The 17,205-nt window shown below is 49.0% G+C and overlaps 1 protein-coding gene across 3 annotated transcripts in view; it reads right to left on the reverse strand.

Moving 5' to 3' along the window:
* The window catches only part of arhgap46b (Rho GTPase activating protein 46b), a 126,321-nt gene that overhangs the window by 18,657 nt on the left and 90,459 nt on the right, over positions 1-17,205 (reverse strand). For 2 of the 3 annotated variants that reach the window (XM_041846263.2, XM_041846262.2), the window contains one exon: positions 13,392-14,790. In XM_041846263.2, the coding sequence (XP_041702197.1) occupies positions 13,392-14,790 (1,399 nt within the window). Of the gene's footprint in view, positions 1-13,391; positions 14,791-16,255; positions 16,541-17,205 lie in introns of those variants that run through there. The other variant, XM_041846264.2, reaches the window with a different exon arrangement.

Consider the following 17,205-nt stretch of genomic DNA (forward strand, 5'->3'; position numbering starts at 1 on the left):
ACATACTGCATCAACGTGAAGTTGTTTTTTCACAGGAAAAGACAGATAAAACGTGATTAAAAACAACTCCAATGTGAGTCGAGGAGCTCCGATGCAAAGCCCTTTTCCTGGAATGGACCACAGACTTTGGCAACAGGAAACTAAGAGCGAGCAGCTTTCTTCTGCATTGTTCCTACGGCGACAGGATGTCGACAGCGGCCATTATTTTCTCCTGAAGGTTGAGGCAAGAGGGAGGTGAATCCCAGAGAGAAGACGACAGGGAGACACAGAGATGACTTTTGCCTCACAATGCCTTCCCTCAGAATCGCCTACACACTGCCACATCTCCAACACAACATGGGAAGAAAATAGTGTTGTACCCTAAAACTGCCTATAACGCTAACAAGGAGAAAGGGGACAGCTTTATTTTGGGAGAAAGAGAGAGAGAGAGAGAGAGAGAGAGAGAGAGAGAGAGAGAGAGAGAGAGAGAGAGAGAGAGAGAGAGAGAGAGAGAGAGAGAGAGAGAGAGAGAGAGAGAGAGAGAGAGAGAGAGAAAGAGAGAGCGATGGAGAGAGATACAGTAAAGGAAACAAGTATTTGATCCCCTGCTGATTTTGTATGTTTGCCCACTGACAAAGAAATGATCAGTCTATAATTTTAATGGTAGGTTTATTTGAACAGTGAGAGAGACAGAATAACAACAAAGAAATCCAGAAAAACGCATATCATAAATGTTATAAATTGATTTGCATTTTAATGAAGGAAATAAGTATTTGACCCCCTCTCAATCAGAAAGATTCCTGGCTCCCAGGTGTCTTTTATACAGGTAACGAGCTGAGATTAGGAGCACACTCTTAAAGGGAGTTCTCCTAATCTCAGCTTGTTACCTGTATAAAAGACACCTGTCCACAGAAGCAATCAATCAATCAGATTCCAAACTCTCCACCATGGCCAAGACCAAAGAGCTCTCCAAGGATGTCAGGGACAAGATTGTAGACCTACACAAGGCTGGAATGGGCTACAAGACCATCGCCAAGCAGCTTGGCGAGAAGGTGACAACAGTTGGTGCGATTATTCGCAAATGGAAGAAACACAAAATAACTGTCAATCTCCCTCGGCCTGGGGCTCCATGCAAGATCTCACCTTGTGGAGTTGCAATGATCATGAGAACAGTGAGGAATCAGCCCAGAACTACACGGGAGGATCTTGTCAATGATCTCAAGGCAGCTGGGACCATAGTCACCAAGAAAACAATTGGTAACACACTACGCCGTGAAGGACTGAAATCCTGGAGCGCCTGCAAGGTCCCCCTGCTCAAGAAAGCACATATACAGGGCCGTCTGAAGTTTGCCAATGAACATCTGAATGATTCAGAGGAGAACTGGGTGAAAGTGTTGTGGTGAGATGAGACCAAAATTGAGCTCTTTGGCATCAATTCAACTCGCCGTGTTTGGAGGAGGAAGAATGCTGCCTATGAACCCAAGAACACCATCCCCACCGTCAAACATGGAGGTGGAAACATTATGCTTTGGGGGTGTTTTTCTGCTAAGGGGACAGGACAACTTCAACGCATCAAAGGGACGATGGACGGGGCCATGTACCGTCAAATCTTGGGTGAGAACCTCCTTCCCTCAGCCAGGGCATTGAAAATGGGTCGTGGATGGGTATTCCAGCATGACAAAGACCCAAAACACACAGCCAAAGCAACAAAGGAGTGGCTCAAGAAGAAGCACATTAAGGTCCTGGAGTGGCCTAGCCAGTCTCCAGACCTTAATCCCATAGAAAATCTGTGGAGGGAGCTGAAGGTTCGAGTTGCCAAACGTCAGCCTCGAAACCTTAATGACTTGGAGAAGATCTGCAAAGAGGAATGGGACAAAATCCCTCCTGAGATGTGTGCAAACCTGGTGGCCAACTACAAGAAACGTCTGACCTCTGTGATTGCCAACAAGGGTTTTGCCACCAAGTACTAAGTCATGTTTTGCAGAGGGGTCAAATACTTATTTCCCTCATTAAAATGCAAATCAATAAAAAAAAGGCATTTTTTTGTTGTTATTCTGTCTTTCACTGTTCAAATAAACCTACCATTAAAGTAATAGACTGATCATTTCTTTGTCAGTGGGCAAACGTACAAAATCAGCAGGGGATCAAATACTTTTTTCCCTCACTGTAGATAGAGGGCACCATGTAGTTTACCAATAAAATGGTCTGATGGTGAAGTGGACATATTCGGTATTCATATCCCGAAAGAAAGAAATGATCTCACTACAATACATTTTAATAGAATGTTAGCAAAAATAGATAAGATCTTGCTACCATGGAAAGGAAAATACCTTTCTATTTGTGGAAAAATCACCCTGATTAACTATTTAGTCATATCTCAGTTGACCTATTTGCTTATGGCCTTGCCTACACCTAGCAACTAGTTTTTTTTAAAATTATATGAGCAAAACATATTCCATTTTATTTGGAACGGCAAGCCAGAAAAAATTCAACAGGCCTATTTATATAATGAATATGAATTCGGAGGGCAGAAATTATTATATATTAAAGCATTAGACCTCTCCCTAAAGACTTCAGTCCGAACTGGTTCTCTAGCAGGTTAGTAAGAATGTCTCACCCCGTGTTTAAGAATGGCCTTTTTTCCTTTATTCAGATTACAACCTCTCACTTTTGGTTATTTGAAAATAAAATAATCTCTAAAATATCGCTATTTTTAAAACAAGCCATAGAAAGTTGGTTGCAATTTCATTTTAATCCCCCAGAAAAGACAGAACAAATATTACAACAAATATTATGGTTAAACTCAAATATACTAATTGATGAAAAAAATATTCTGGGAAAAATGATTAGAAACGGTATAATCTTTGTAAATTATATCATAACTAGTACTGGTGGAGTTATGTCACACATGCAGCTAACAAAAATATATGGAAATGTCTCCTCTACTCAAAATTACAACCAACTAATTGCAGCATTACCGCAAAAATGGAAGAGGCAAGTATAAGGGGGGAAAAGTAAGGAACTTGTCTGTCAGCCCTGCATTAAAGAACAAAATTGGTTAATGAAAATTGTGATGAATAAAAAAAGTATACCAGTTTCATTTAAGGACAAATAAATTGACCGCTTTGCCATACAGATTGCAAAATAGTTGGGAAGAGGTTTTCGATGTAACGATTCCATGGCACATGGTTTATGAACTGATACAAAAACTTAAAATTGTTCTATTGAAATTATTATACAAAATTCTTGCAACCAATAGAATGTTATAAATATGGGGGAATCATTAGATAATTTGTTTTGGTACTGTCCATATGTAGCTTGTTTTTGGTCGCAGGTTCAGGAATGGCAGAAGAATTGCAACATTTACCTTGTGTCACGGTTCAGACAGACGACAAGAGGACCACAATTGCGTCACACCAGAAAGTTTATTAAAACTTAAGGGAGAAGGGAAGTAGGGAGTGAGTGAAGGCTCCAGGGGTTATCCCGTCCAATGTGCTGGGTCTGTGCCCCCCCCCAGTGGCAGCGGTGCGTCCGATGACGCCGGTGGTTGGTGGTCCAGAAGTCCTGGGGGGGGAGGAAACACAGACACAACGGGGCGGATGAAACAAGGCAGAAGTACCGTTCAAGGGAAATCCAAATACGTTGTAGCAAGGCAGAAGGCTGGTCAGAGTTACCGGGGTCGAAGAGTAGTCAGGAGTCGTAATGGCAGAAAGCAGGTCTGGTTTTCCTGGGGCAGAAGAGTATCCAAGAATCAGGCAGGTCCGGGGTCACAAAACAAGGGTGAGCCAGAAGCGCGAGCACACAGGTTCCGGGGTGTGAGCTTTGCAGACGATCTGACAAAGGAGAGCTGAGAGACGGGACTTTAAATACTGGGAGAGGTTAGTGGGTAATGCAGCGCAGCTGGCAGAGTAATTAGAGCCGAGCAGAGCAGGGACAGGTGGAGCTCGTTAGGCTGAGTAGAGAGAGAGAGATGAGCAGAGTGGAAGATAGTGGAAACACATTAAGGTGGTAACCCGGTGGAGTGAGAGGGCTCATGACAGAACCCCCCCAAGGGGACGGCCCCAGAAGTCCCAAGAGCAACACCACGCCGGGCGGGAGGAGGGGAGCCGGAGGAGGGCTAGAACTCCTCCGAACGGTCCGAGCGAACGCCCTCATCCTCAGAGGAAGCCGGAGGGCCGTGGTCGGGGAGATGGGACAGGTCCCGAGACAGGATCAGGCACAGGACAGGAAGCCGAGCGGGCAGGACGGTTAGGGATCCCTCTGGGGCGGCCCCTACGGATTGCAGGTTGATCAGGATGCCGTTGGTGGAAGGCGGTGATGAGAGTCCTATCCACAATCCGACTAGCTGGCACCCAGGTCCTTTCCTCAGGTCCATAGCCCTCCCAGTCAATGAGGTACTGGAGACCCCTACCCCTCCGTCTGGACCGAAGCAGGCGGCGGACGGTGTAAACCAGACCACCATCGACGAGCCGTGGAGGAGGAGGACAAGGCGCAGCAGGGACCAGCGGACTCTCATGAATGGGCTTAATCTTAGACACATGGAAAGTGGGGTGCACCCTCATGGAATTAGGCAGTTGGAGCCGGACAGCAGTTGGGCTAATCACTCTTATGATAGGGAATGGGCCAATGAACCGAGGTGCCAACTTCTGCGACTCCACCCTGAGTGGCAGGTTCCTTGACGACAACCACACCCTTTGACCAACATGGTAGGTGGGAGCAGGGATTCTCCGACGGTTGGCCCCGGTAGTGTAGCTGGCAACGGATCTGAGAAGTGTGGCTCGGGCCTGTGACCAGGTGCGGCGACATCGACGGGCAAACGCAAGTGCAGATGGGCAAGTAACCTCCCCTTCCTGACTGGCAAATAGAGGAGGCTGGTATCCATAAACACATTGGAAAGGGGACATACCGATGGCAGAGCAGGTCAGAGAATTGTGTGCGTACTCCACCCATGTCAATAGCTGCGACCAGGAGTGGGGGTTGCGTGAAGTCATGCATCGCAGTGCCTTCTCGAGCTCCTGATTTGCCCGCTCTGACTGCCCATTGGATTGGGGATGGAATCCGGAAGTCAGACTGACTGTGGCTCCCAGCAGGTGACAGAACTCCTTCCAAAAAGCGGAGGAGAATTGTGGACCACGGTCAGAAACTACATCCTTAGGCAGTCCGTGGATCCGGAAGACGTGTTCCAGGACCACCTGGGCGGTCTCCTTGGCGGTTGGGAGCTTGGGGAGGGGAATGAAGTGTGCCATCTTGCTGAATCGGTCAACTATGGTGAGAATGACGGTCTTGCCCCTTGAAGGGGGCAGCCCCGTGACAAAGTCAAGGGCGATGTGAGACCAGGGACGTCTGGGCACAGGCAGGGGCTGCAGCAATCCGGCTGGGGGGCTGGCAGGACGACTTGTGTTGGTTGCAGATGGGGCAGGCTTGGATGAATTCCCGTACATCCTTTCTCAGAGCGGGCCACCAGAACCTCTGGGCGAGCAGGTTGTAAGTGCGGGTGGAGCCAGGGTGACAAGCTAGGCGGGAGTCATGTCCCCACTGAACGACCTGGGACCTTAGGTTTTCGGGGACAAAAAGGCGGTCAGCTGGGCAAGTGCTGGGACCGGGCTGGTTACGGAGAGCTTCCAGCACCTGTTCCTCAACAGCCCAGGTCAGAGCTGCTACGATGCAGGGACTTGGCAGAATCGACACAGGATCCTTGGAGGGGTTGTCATCCTTCTGGAATTGACGGAGAGGGCGTCTGGCTTGGTGTTGCGTGATCCAGGCCGGTATGACAGAGTGAAATTAAACCTGGTGAAGAACAGGGCCCAGCGGGACTGCCTGGAGTTCAACCGTTTGGCCGTGCGGATGTACTCCAAGTTCTTATGATCGGTCCAAACGAGAAATGGAATGGTGGACCCCTCCAGCCAGTGACGCCACTCCTCCAAGGCAAGCTTCACAGCCAGCAGCTCTCGGTTCCCTATGTCGTAATTGCACTCAGAGGGGGACAACCGACGTGAGAAAAAGGCACAGGGATGGAGCTTCCTATCCTCCGCAGCCCACTGAGAAATCACAGCACCAACTCCCACATCCGAGGCGTCCACCTCCACAATGAATTGCCGGTCCACGTCAGGCATCTGGAGGATGGGAGCGGAGGTGAACCTTACCTTGAGGGTACTGAAGGCCTTGTCGGCTGCTGGGGTCCAGGTGAAGGGTTGCTTGGTGCTGGTTAGAGCAGTGAGAGGGGCAGCAACGGTACTGTAGTTCCGGATAAACTTTCTATAGAAGTTAGCAAACCCCAGAAACTGTTGCAGCTTCTTTCTGTTCTCCGGAACTGGCCATGACGTGACTGCTGATACTTTGGCAGGATCCATTTGGATACTTCCCTCTGCCACTATGTACCCCAGGAAGGCCACTGTCTTGACGTGAAACTCACACTTCTCTGCCTTGGCGTAGAGGGAATTCTCCAGAAGACGATGAAGGACTTGCTGGACATGGCGGGTGTGTTCAGACAGGTTTCTGGAGTAGATTAAGATGTCATCCAGGTAAACGAAGACAAACTTGTTTAACATGTCCCGCAGTACATCATTCACTAGAGCCTGGAACACAGCAGGAGCATTGGTGAGGCCAAAAGGCATAACCAGATACTCGTAGTGGCCTGTTGGTGTATTGAATGCGGTCTTCCATTCATCTCCCTCCCGGATCCGCACTAGGTGGTAAGCGTTTCTGAGATCCAACTTGGTAAAAACAGTGGCTCCCTGGAGCAACTCAAAAGCAGAGGTGAGCAGAGGGAGAGGGTAACGGTTTTTCACTGTGATGTCGTTGAGTCCCCTGTAGTCGATGCAGGGGCGAAGAGATCCGTCCCTCTTCCCCACAAAGAAGAAGCCAGCACCAGCCGGAGATGAAGATGAACGGATCAATCCTGTGGACAGAGAGTCATTGATGTAGTCCTCCATGGACCTTCTTTCAGGAGCAGACAATGAATAAAGACGGCCCCTTGGAGGGGCTGTTCCAGGGAGGAGGTCGATGGCACAGTCGTGCGGTCGGTGAGGGGGCAGAGATGTGGCTCTTGCTTTGTTAAACACTTCTCTGAGACCATGGTAGCATTCTGGGACATGGGAGAGGTCAGGGGCGGAGTTAGTAGGTACTGGCCGAGGGGGTAGTGCGGCAGCAAGCAGGCAGGTTCGGTGGCAGTCCTCTCCCCACTCCCTGATCACCCCGGTCACCCAGTCGAGCTGAGGGTTGTGCCGGCGGAGCCATGGGTAACCCAGGATGAGGGGTTGGCCTGGAGAGGGGGAGCAGGTGAAACTGGATAGTTTCTTGATGGTTTCCGGACAGACCCATCAAGACCGGGGCCGTGACATGAGTGACCGATCCGAGTAAGTGTCCGTCCAGTGCCCGGGCAGGAATAGGAGGTGTCAAACGGAGGTTCTCCAGTCCCAGTTGGCGTGCCAGCTTGATGTCCATTATGTTGGCTTCGGCGCCAGAATCCACCAGAGCAGCCAGGGTGTGAGTAGAGTCAGAGAGGCGGAGGTGAACTTGCAGCAAGGGTTTGCGGTCGGAGGACTGGATGGTCATTGAGCTCAACCGGACTCCCCTATGCCCGGTGAGCTTCGGCTTTTAAAGGGCAGGTTACCACACGATGTCCATCACCTCCACAATAGAGGCAGAGGTTTGAGGTGAAGCGGCGCTGGCGCTCTGCAGGAGTGAGAGAGGCTCGCCCAATCTCCATAGGCTCCGACTGATCAAGCTGACTTGGGTGAGTGGCAGTAGCTGACAGGAGCCCAGTCGGATCTCTCCGAATGCCGGTAGTTGGTGGACCTTGGCGCCCCCTCTCACGACGACGGGTCTGTATCCTTCTGTCGATCCGGACAGTCAGTGCGATGGCTTCATCAAGAGTGGAAGGCAGTTCATGGGTGACCAACTCGTCCTTGATATAGTCAGCCAAGCTATGGAAGAACGCGTCCACCAACGATGGTGTGTTCCAAGAACTTCGTCTTGCCAGGGTTCGGAAGTCGATGGAATGGTCTGCGACTGTACGTCTGCCTTGTCGAATACTGAACAGTTCACGAGACGCCTCTGCGGTTGGTGAATCCAGGTCAAACACCTTCAGCATCTCCTCAGCAAACAGGTCGAAGGTTGCACATGCGGGGGTTTGACGTTCGAACTCTGCTGTTCCCCAGAGTCGAGCTCGGCCCGTCAGGTGAGTGATGGCATACCCGACCCTAGCCCCCTCCGTGGCGAAGGTCCTTGGCTGCAAGGAGAACTGAAGTCGGCAGCTAGTCAGGAATGGCCGGACCTGGGTAGAATCGCCGTTGAACCGCTCGGGGTTTCCAATCTTGGGTTCCGGGGCAGCGGCTGAAATGACCGGGGCAGGTGACTCGGAGGCAGGGCTGGTGGGCAGACTGGCTGGGGTAAGGTTGGTGAGGAGTTGAATGATCCTGGCGAGTTGTTGTTGCTGCTGCTGGGACTGCTGCTGGTGCTGCTGGAACTGCTGATGCTGTTGGTGGCCGACCTGAAGCAGAGAGGTGATGTCGCCGCTCATGCGGCCTAGCTCTCTCTCAGTGTGTTCCAGGCGTAGCATGGCGGTGGGTTGCTCAGGTTCTTCGGTTTCCATGTCGGGGGAAGTGTGCGCTGAGTCCATGATGGTCAGATCGTACTGTCACGGTTCAGACAGACGACAAGAGGACCACAATTGCGTCACACCAGAAAGTTTATTAAAACTTAAGGGAGAAGGGAAGTAGGGAGTGAGTGAAGGCTCCAGGGGTTATCCCGTCCAATGTGCTGGGTCTGTGCCCCCCCCCAGTGGCAGCGGTGCGTCCGATGACGCCGGTGGTTGGTGGTCCAGAAGTCCTGGGGGAGGAAACACAGACACAACGGGGCGGATGAAACAAGGCAGAAGTACCGTTCAAGGGAAATCCAAATACGTTGTAGCAAGGCAGAAGGCTGGTCAGAGTTACCGGGGTCGAAGAGTAGTCAGGAGTCGTAATGGCAGAAAGCAGGTCTGGTTTTCCTGGGGCAGAAGAGTATCCAAGAATCAGGCAGGTCCGGGGGTCACAAAACAAGGGTGAGCCAGAAGCGCGAGCACACAGGTTCCGGGTGTGAGCTTTGCAGACGATCTGACAAAGGAGAGCTGAGAGACGGGACTTTAAATACTGGGAGAGGTTAGTGGGTAATGCAGCGCAGCTGGCAGAGTAATTAGAGCCGAGCAGAGCAGGGACAGGTGGAGCTCGTTAGGCTGAGTAGAGAGAGAGAGATGAGCAGAGTGGAAGATAGTGGAAACACATTAAGGTGGTAACCCGGTGGAGTGAGAGGGCTCATGACACCTTGAGCTAACTCTGCAAATAGCACTGCTGGGTGATTTAAGAAGTCATAGTCAATCGATCAATAATATAATAATACTCTTAGCAAAAATTGGTATCTTTAATTTACAATCTGTAGAAACTATGAGAATAGAATGGTTCAGAACTTTTGTGAAACATCACAGCACAGTTGAAAAATATATGGCAAATAGAAATCAAAACTGGATGGTGTACAGAGATAGATGGGAGGGGTTGAGTGGGACTAAAAATAACAAGATAACTAAAGTAAAATATACTGTGTTCGTAAAATGTATATAGGTTCTGAACCTTTGTGAAACAGCACAGATGAAAAGTATATGGCAAATAGAAATCAAAACTGGATGGTCTTCAGAGATAGATGGAAGGGGTTGAGGGTAGCTGAAGGATGGGACTAAAAACGAACAAAAGGTAACTATTGTAAAATATACAGTGTCCGTAAAATGTATACAGTGAGGGAAAAAAGTATTTGATCCCCTGCTGATTTTGTAAATTTGCCCACTGACAAAGATATTATCAGTCTATAATTTTAATGGCAGGTTTATTTGAACAGTGAGAGACAGAATAACAACAAAAAAATGCCAATGTTATAAATTTCATTTGCATTTTAATGAGGGAAATAAGTATTTGACCCCCTCTCAATCAGAAATATTTCTGGCTCCCAGGAGTCTTTTATACAGGTAACGAGCTGAGATTAGGAGCATACTCTTAAAGGGAGTGCTCCTAATCTCAGCTTGTTACCTGTATAAAAGACACCTGTCCACAGAAGCAATCAATCAATCAGATTCCAAACTCTCCACCATGGCCAAGACCTAAGAGCTCTTGGTTGGTGCGATTATTCGCAAATGGAAGAAACACAAAATAACTGTCAATCTCCCTCGGTCTGGGGCTCCATGCAAGATCTCACCTCGTGGAGTTGCAATGATCATGAGAACGGTGAGGAATCAGCCCAGAACTACACGGGAGGATCTTGTCAATGATCTCAAGGCAGCTGGGACCATAGTCACCAAGAAAACAATTGGTAACACACTACGCCGTGAAGGACTGAAATCCTGCAGCGCCTGCAAGGTCCCCCAGCTCAAGAAAGCACATATACAGGGCCGTCTGAAGTTTGCCAATGAACATCTGAATGATTCAGAGGAGAACTGGGTGAAAGTGTTGTGGTCAGATGAGACCAAAATCGAGCTCTTTGGCATCAACTCAACTCGCTGTGTTTGGAGGAATGCTGCCTATGACCCCAAGAACACCATCACCACCGTCAAACATGGAGGTGGAAACATTATGCTTTGGGGGTGTTTTTCTGCTAAGGGGACAGGACAACTTCAACGCATCAAAGGGACGATGGACGGGGCCATGTACCGTCAAATCTTGGGTGAGAACCTCCTTCCCTCAGCCAGGGCATTGAAAATGGGTCGTGGATGGGTATTCCAGCATGACAATGACCCAAAACACACGGCCAAGGCAACAAAGGAGTGGCTCAAGAAGAAGCACATTAAGGTCCTGGAGTGGCCTAGCCAGTCTCCAGACCTTAATCCCATAGAAAATATGTAGAGGGAGCTGAAGGTTCGAGTTGCCAAACGTCAGCCTCAAAACCTTAATGACTTGGAGAAGATCTGCAAAGAGGAGTGGAACAAAATCCCTCCTGAGATGTGTGCAAACCTGGTGGCCAACTACAAGAAACGTCTGACCTCTGTGATTGCCAACAAGAGTTTTGCCACCAAGTAATAAGTCATGTTTTGCAGAGGGGTCAAATAATTATTTCCCTCATTAAAATGTAAATCAATTTATAACATTTTTGACATGCGTTTTTCTGGATTTTTTGTTGTTATTCTGTCTCTCACTGTTCAAATAAACCTACCATTAAAATTATAGACTGATCATGTCTTTGTCAGTGGGCAAACATACAAAATCAGCAGGGGATCAAATACTTTTTTCCCTCACTGTATAGTATGTATAAGCTGTAAGTAGAAGCCTAAGTGTTGTTGTCCATTAGTTTACTCCAATTAGAGGAGAGGTGGTAGGGTTAGGGGAAAATAAAAATACACTACCGGTCAAAAGTTTTAGAACACCTACTCAATCAAGGGTTTTTCTTAATTTTTTACTATTTTCTACATTGTAGAATAATAGTGAAGACATCAAAACTATGAAATAACACATATGAAATCATGTACTAACCAAAAAAGTGTTAAACAAATCAAAATATATTTTAGATTTTAGATTCTTCAAAGTCGCCACCCTTTGCCTTGATGACAGCTTTGCACACTCTTGGCATTCTCTCAACCAGCTTCACCTGGAATGCTTTTCCAACAATCTTGAAGGAGTTCCCACATATGCTGAGCACTTGTTGGCTGCATTTCCTTCACTCTGCGGTCCAAATCATACCATACCATCTCAATTGGGTTGAGGTCGGGTGATTGTGGAGGCCAGGTCATCTGATGCAGCACTCCATCACTCTCCTTCTTGGTAAAATAACCCTTAATCAGCCTGGAGGTGTGTTGGGTCATTGTCCTGTTGAAAAACAAATGATGGTCCCACTAAGCGCAAACCAGATGGGATGGCGTATCGCTGCAGAATGCTATGGTAGCCATGCTGGTTAAGTGTGCCTTGAATTCTAAATAAATCACAGACAGTGTCACCTCCTCCTCCATGCTTCACGGTGGGAACCACACATGCAGAGATCATCCGTTCACCTACTCTGCGTCTCACAAAGACACGGCGGTTGGAACCAAAAATCTCAAATTTGGACTCATCAGACCAAAGGACAGAGTTCCACCGGTATAATGTCCATTGCTCGTGTTTCTTGGCCCAAGCAAGCCTCTTCTTCTTATTGGTGTCTTTAGTAGTGGTTTATTTGCCGCAATTCAACCATGAAGGCCTGATTCACGCAGTCTCCTCTGAACAGTTGATGTTGAGATGTGTCTGTTACTTGAATTCTGTGAAGCATTCATTTGGGCTACAATTTCTGAGGCTGGTAACTCAAATTAATTTATCCTCTGCAGCAGAGGTAACTCTGGGTCTTCCTTTCCTTTGGCAGTCCTCATGAGTGCCAGTTTCATCATAGCGCTTGATGGTTTTTGCGACTACACTTGAAGAAACTTGAATTGATTGACTGACCTTCATGTCTTAAAGTAATGATGGACTGTCGTTTCTCTTTGCTTATTTGAGCTGTTCTTGCCATAATATGGACTTGGTCTTTTACCAAATAGGGCTATCTTCTGTATACCACCCCTACCTTGTAACATCACAACTGATTGGCTCAAACGCATTAAGAAGGAAAGAAATTCCACAAATTAACTTTTAACAAGGCACACCTGTTAATTGAAATGCATTCCAGGTGACTACCTCATGAAGCTTGTTGAGAGAATGCCAAGAGTGTGCAAAGCTGTCATCAATGCAAAGGGTGGCTATATGAAGAATCTCAAATATAAAATATATTTTGATTTGTTTAACACTTTTTTTGTTATTTCATAGTTTTGATGTCTTCACTATTATTCTACAATGTAGAAAATAGTAAAAATAAAGAAAAACCCTTGAATGAGTAGGTGTTCTAAAACTTTTGACCGGTAGTGTATATATTTTCTATATGTATTTACCCAAAAATATTTTGGTGGATTGGAAATTATGCAGACAATTACATTGATGAAAGCCACAAGCTATCTGCAATATTAAAGCTGATCTACCCCCCCCCCATCCCCCCAAAATAAAAAAATAAAAGATAGAGGGTATGGATGGCAGACATTCCAGCTGACCTGCGGTAATGCGGCTAACGAGGCTAATCAGCCCACGCCCCATCACATGAGGTAGAGAGTACAGAGCAGACCCACCCTTTGAGCCTCACACAGACGGCCCTTTCATATGTCACCACACTGCAGGCTGGAGCGGCAGGCTGGAGTGGCCCTGGATCTCAGCAGGCGCCTGGCACATACACTAACATGTCAACATATCACCACTCAACTACACACACACCAGAGGAACAGGCCCCTTCTGTCTTCTACTGTGTATACACAAAGAGGTCTGAATGCTAAGACACAGATAAGACAAGTACAACATTCACAAACACCTACAGTACACAGTGTTGAGAGGAGGGCTGTACTGTACCTGGGAGGGGGACATGGGGGGCTCTGGGGAGGATAGACTGTTCTGGCTGGTGATGCTTTTCTCCAGAGTGTCCACCTTCTCATAGGTCCGTTTCTGACGCACCATGCTGTCTGACACCAGGGACAAGAGGGGCACGTTGCCGTGGTTACTCCCGCTCCCGGCCCGGTACAGAGAGCGGTTACTGGCACTGATGTCCTCCCGGGAGGCACTGCGGCCCCCGTACTTCTTTAGGGAGTTCAAGGGGGAACGGGCCCGAGGTACAGACCCCTCAGACATCTCTGTGTCCAGGCTAGCCTTACTGCCACGCAGGGTGTTTGAGCGACTCACCACCGCTCGCATCTCTGCCATCAGCTTCTCATTCAGGGCACTGAGCTCCCCACTGCTGCCCACTGAGCCTGGCCGGCCCTGCCCTGCACCACCTGCCCCCCCAGCCCCTCCGCCCAGGGCTCTCCTGCGGTTCTTCCTCCTCAGGCTGGGCGAGGGCCCCGTGGAGTAGCCTGAGTCCTGGTAGGTGACGGCGGCCGGTGCCGGGTACTCTTGGGAGGCCAGGCTGTTCTGTCGGCTGTGTCGGGCCTCCATGTTCTTCCTCGCGCTGGCCTCCAGGAGACGCCATGACTGCTTCTTCTCTAGGCTCACCTCCTTGGGCCTGGGCTGGGTCACGTCTGGGGCTGGGGAGGGGGATGGAGAGGGCGGCAGGTCAGGGTCTGGGACAGGACCCTGCTCTGTCTGGATAGGCTGGGATAAGGGGCTCTGCTTGCAGGTGGCAGGGTCCACGTTGACCATGTGTTTGATGCACTCCCGTCCAGCGGGGCTGTAATCTGTGGCGGAGGGGTTCCTCTTGTGTTTGGAGCTCAGGTGAGAGGCTGGGTATTGGAGAAGCTTGGGCTGCTGCTGGGGTTGGGTCTGGGGGTGGGACTGGGGCTGGCGGACCCTCTGCAGGCTGGTGGATGGTGTGAAGGGCTTGTTCAGGAGGTGGGCCCCCTCCACCTCCATGGGGGGTTCATCATAGATAGGTGGATCCATGGGTGGTTCATCATAGATGGGCGGAGTGGCAGCGTACTGGGGCGAGGAGGGCCTGGGGGTGCCAGCCTGAGACCTCTGGGGGGTCTGGTAGACCTTGCCGCCAGTGGAGGGCATCACCAGGCAGAAGTTACCATTGTCTGCCTTCTTCAGGTGGAAGGCTTGCTTGGGGTCCACGGGGGCAGCCATCTTGCCTACAGGGCTGGGTCTGTCTGAGTGGACTTGGTACACAGCTGGGCTTCCAGGGCTGAGGTTGTTGAGGTGGAGTAGGTGCAGGGTGCTAGCGGGAACCACGGACTGGTTCCTGCCAATACTGTTCACCTTCACCAACATGGCTGCCTTCGACCCTGGAGCAGGCTGCCATCTTTGACCTGGGTCCCTGGAACAGAAGAGAGGAAGATTTTGGGGTGAGTAAATAACTAATATTTACACATAAAACACACTCAAAGACACCAAAAATAGGGAACAAAAATGTATTATACCCCCATGCCCACTATAAACAATAAGTTAGAGTAGACCTGTATGGTGGGTAAATAGGTGACTGCTCAAAGCCAATTTGCTCATATTTTAAGAAAGTATCCGTGACTGGGATGCCAGACCTGGCAGGAATCCATTCTGCACATTCCCCTGTTCAGTTAGAGGCTTTAAACCCTCTGACCTTCCATAGCTCAGAGACAGAGAGGTCTCTAGGTGTTACAGTAATGGCAACCAAGGTCTGTGTGAAGGACAAACCTAGGGCCAGGGGCAACATCTTCTCAACAGTATTTGTATCATATTGTGAAACTATGAGAGAGTATGAGACGCAGGTATGAGACTGTGCAGGTAGCTGTGAGACAGATATGAGACTTGAGGTGGATCAGATCTGGTCTGACGCAGTGCGACAGAGGCTGTGCTGGTTTAGTTTCCAACAACATGGCCATATTGTGAGTACATAATCAGGGCATGGAAACTAAATCTGACTCAAGAAAGTGTCACAATGAAACAATGAAAACACCTTTCTCAACCAAACCTTTACTCAGTTTATCAAAACAGGAATACCCACACGCCCCCCCACACACACAATCGTTTTCCAGAATATCACAGCCGTGTTTGTAGTAGAAACACAACAGGAAAGGTCTCTACACTGGGGAAAACAGGAATTCAACCACTTTATTCCAACATTACAGTCTGCCAAGTCAAGCCGTCAAAACTACAGCCCCATTTACACCCCCCGCCCACCACTCAATACCCACACTCATGCACACACACACACGCACGAACACACACACACCACCTCAACCACACTCATGGCTGTGTTTCCTTCCTTGTTCCCTCAGAGGGCAGTGGAATTTCAGTCCCTAATCCTGCATCAATGCCCTTGGTGTTCTGGTCCATTAGTGGTGCAGCCTACTCAGCCCTCAGACCACAGATCCTGCTTACAGCCCTCCACACTCCACAAGCAACCTGATAATCTCTCAGTGCCAACTAGCTAATCTAACCAGCACTCTACTCTCACCTCCCCTCCTCTCACAACAGACCCTTTCTTTCAACAGCCTGCTCAGACGATAGCTTAATGTTTACTGTAAAAACAGCATAACCGCATTCAAAATCCCCCCACACCTCTCCCAGCTGGGAAACCCAACCTAACACATCCCACATAGGCGAAGACACAGTGGAGCAAGCCACACTGATGAAAACCTTTCTAAAAAAGGACAACAGAACAGCTCTGTACAGTCTGAGTCTGCTGTCTAATAGTCAGTCCATAAGCATCATCTTCAGGTCAAAGCATTTACACTCAGCATTACCTGAGTAAAGACGGTGGAGGGTGGTCTTTGTCCCCCACAACAGATCAGAAGGTAACTTACCCCCCCTCGTGTCTCTGGGTTGGCACGGGACAACGCTGTAACGGCGGGGGTCCCTTCAGTACCCGTGTGAACCCTGCTACACCCCCTCCTTGCCGAAAACAAAACCAACAAGAGCCAACCTCTGCCAGTGTGTCGCAGAAAGAGGATCGTTTTCTAATTCAGCCTAACCCAGGTCCCGCTGTGTGTGTCTCCAGTGAAAACACAAAGGCGTCAAGGCTCCAGAGCTGTTTACAGCTACTCTTAATTGCAGACTGCCACCAGCGTCTAAGTTTATTGTGGAGTTGCTGAGAGGGGAGTAAAATAAAGGAGAGAGAGAGAGAGAGAGAGAGAGAGAGAGGGAAAGACGGAGGAAAGAAAGGCGGGGGCCAGTGCTGTAGCCCTTCCCCTGTGTTACAGTAGCTGGAATGTGAGCTGTTCTGTTCCAACTCAGCCTCTCTCTCCTCTCTGATAGACTCTCAGCATGTGAAACAATACTTGTGGCTCCTATCTTGCTGCTCCAAATGTCAACAATCTTTTCAACCAGCAAAGCAAATGCAGTGTCTGGGGCCCGTGGACAATTAAAACATGGTGACTGGCAGAACTAAAACAGCCCCCCCGCCAACCCCCCCTCCCCACCCCACCCACCCACCCACTCTCCTTCCCTCGCTTTTTGGGCTGCCTCTACTCTGTGGGGTTATGAGATGGGGACATTACATTAGTTCTCCTAAAAGTCAAAGCAGCAAAACAATTTGCCTGTTTATGACCCTGGCACAACAGATAGCAACCATGTAGTCGCGCTAAGAGACACACTCTCTGTGCTACAAAGAACCAGATAAAAGGTCTCACACAATGTCAAGATTTTATGCTCAGGGAGAACAAGTCATAAAGCTATCAGAACAACACCTCCCCTCCCTCTTTCCTCCTCCTCCTCTCTCTCAATTTCAATTTAAGGGCTTTATTGGCATGGGAAA

Source organism: Coregonus clupeaformis, chromosome 24, assembly GCF_020615455.1.
Source record: "Coregonus clupeaformis isolate EN_2021a chromosome 24, ASM2061545v1, whole genome shotgun sequence".
Classification (NCBI taxonomy): domain Eukaryota; kingdom Metazoa; phylum Chordata; class Actinopteri; order Salmoniformes; family Salmonidae; genus Coregonus; species Coregonus clupeaformis.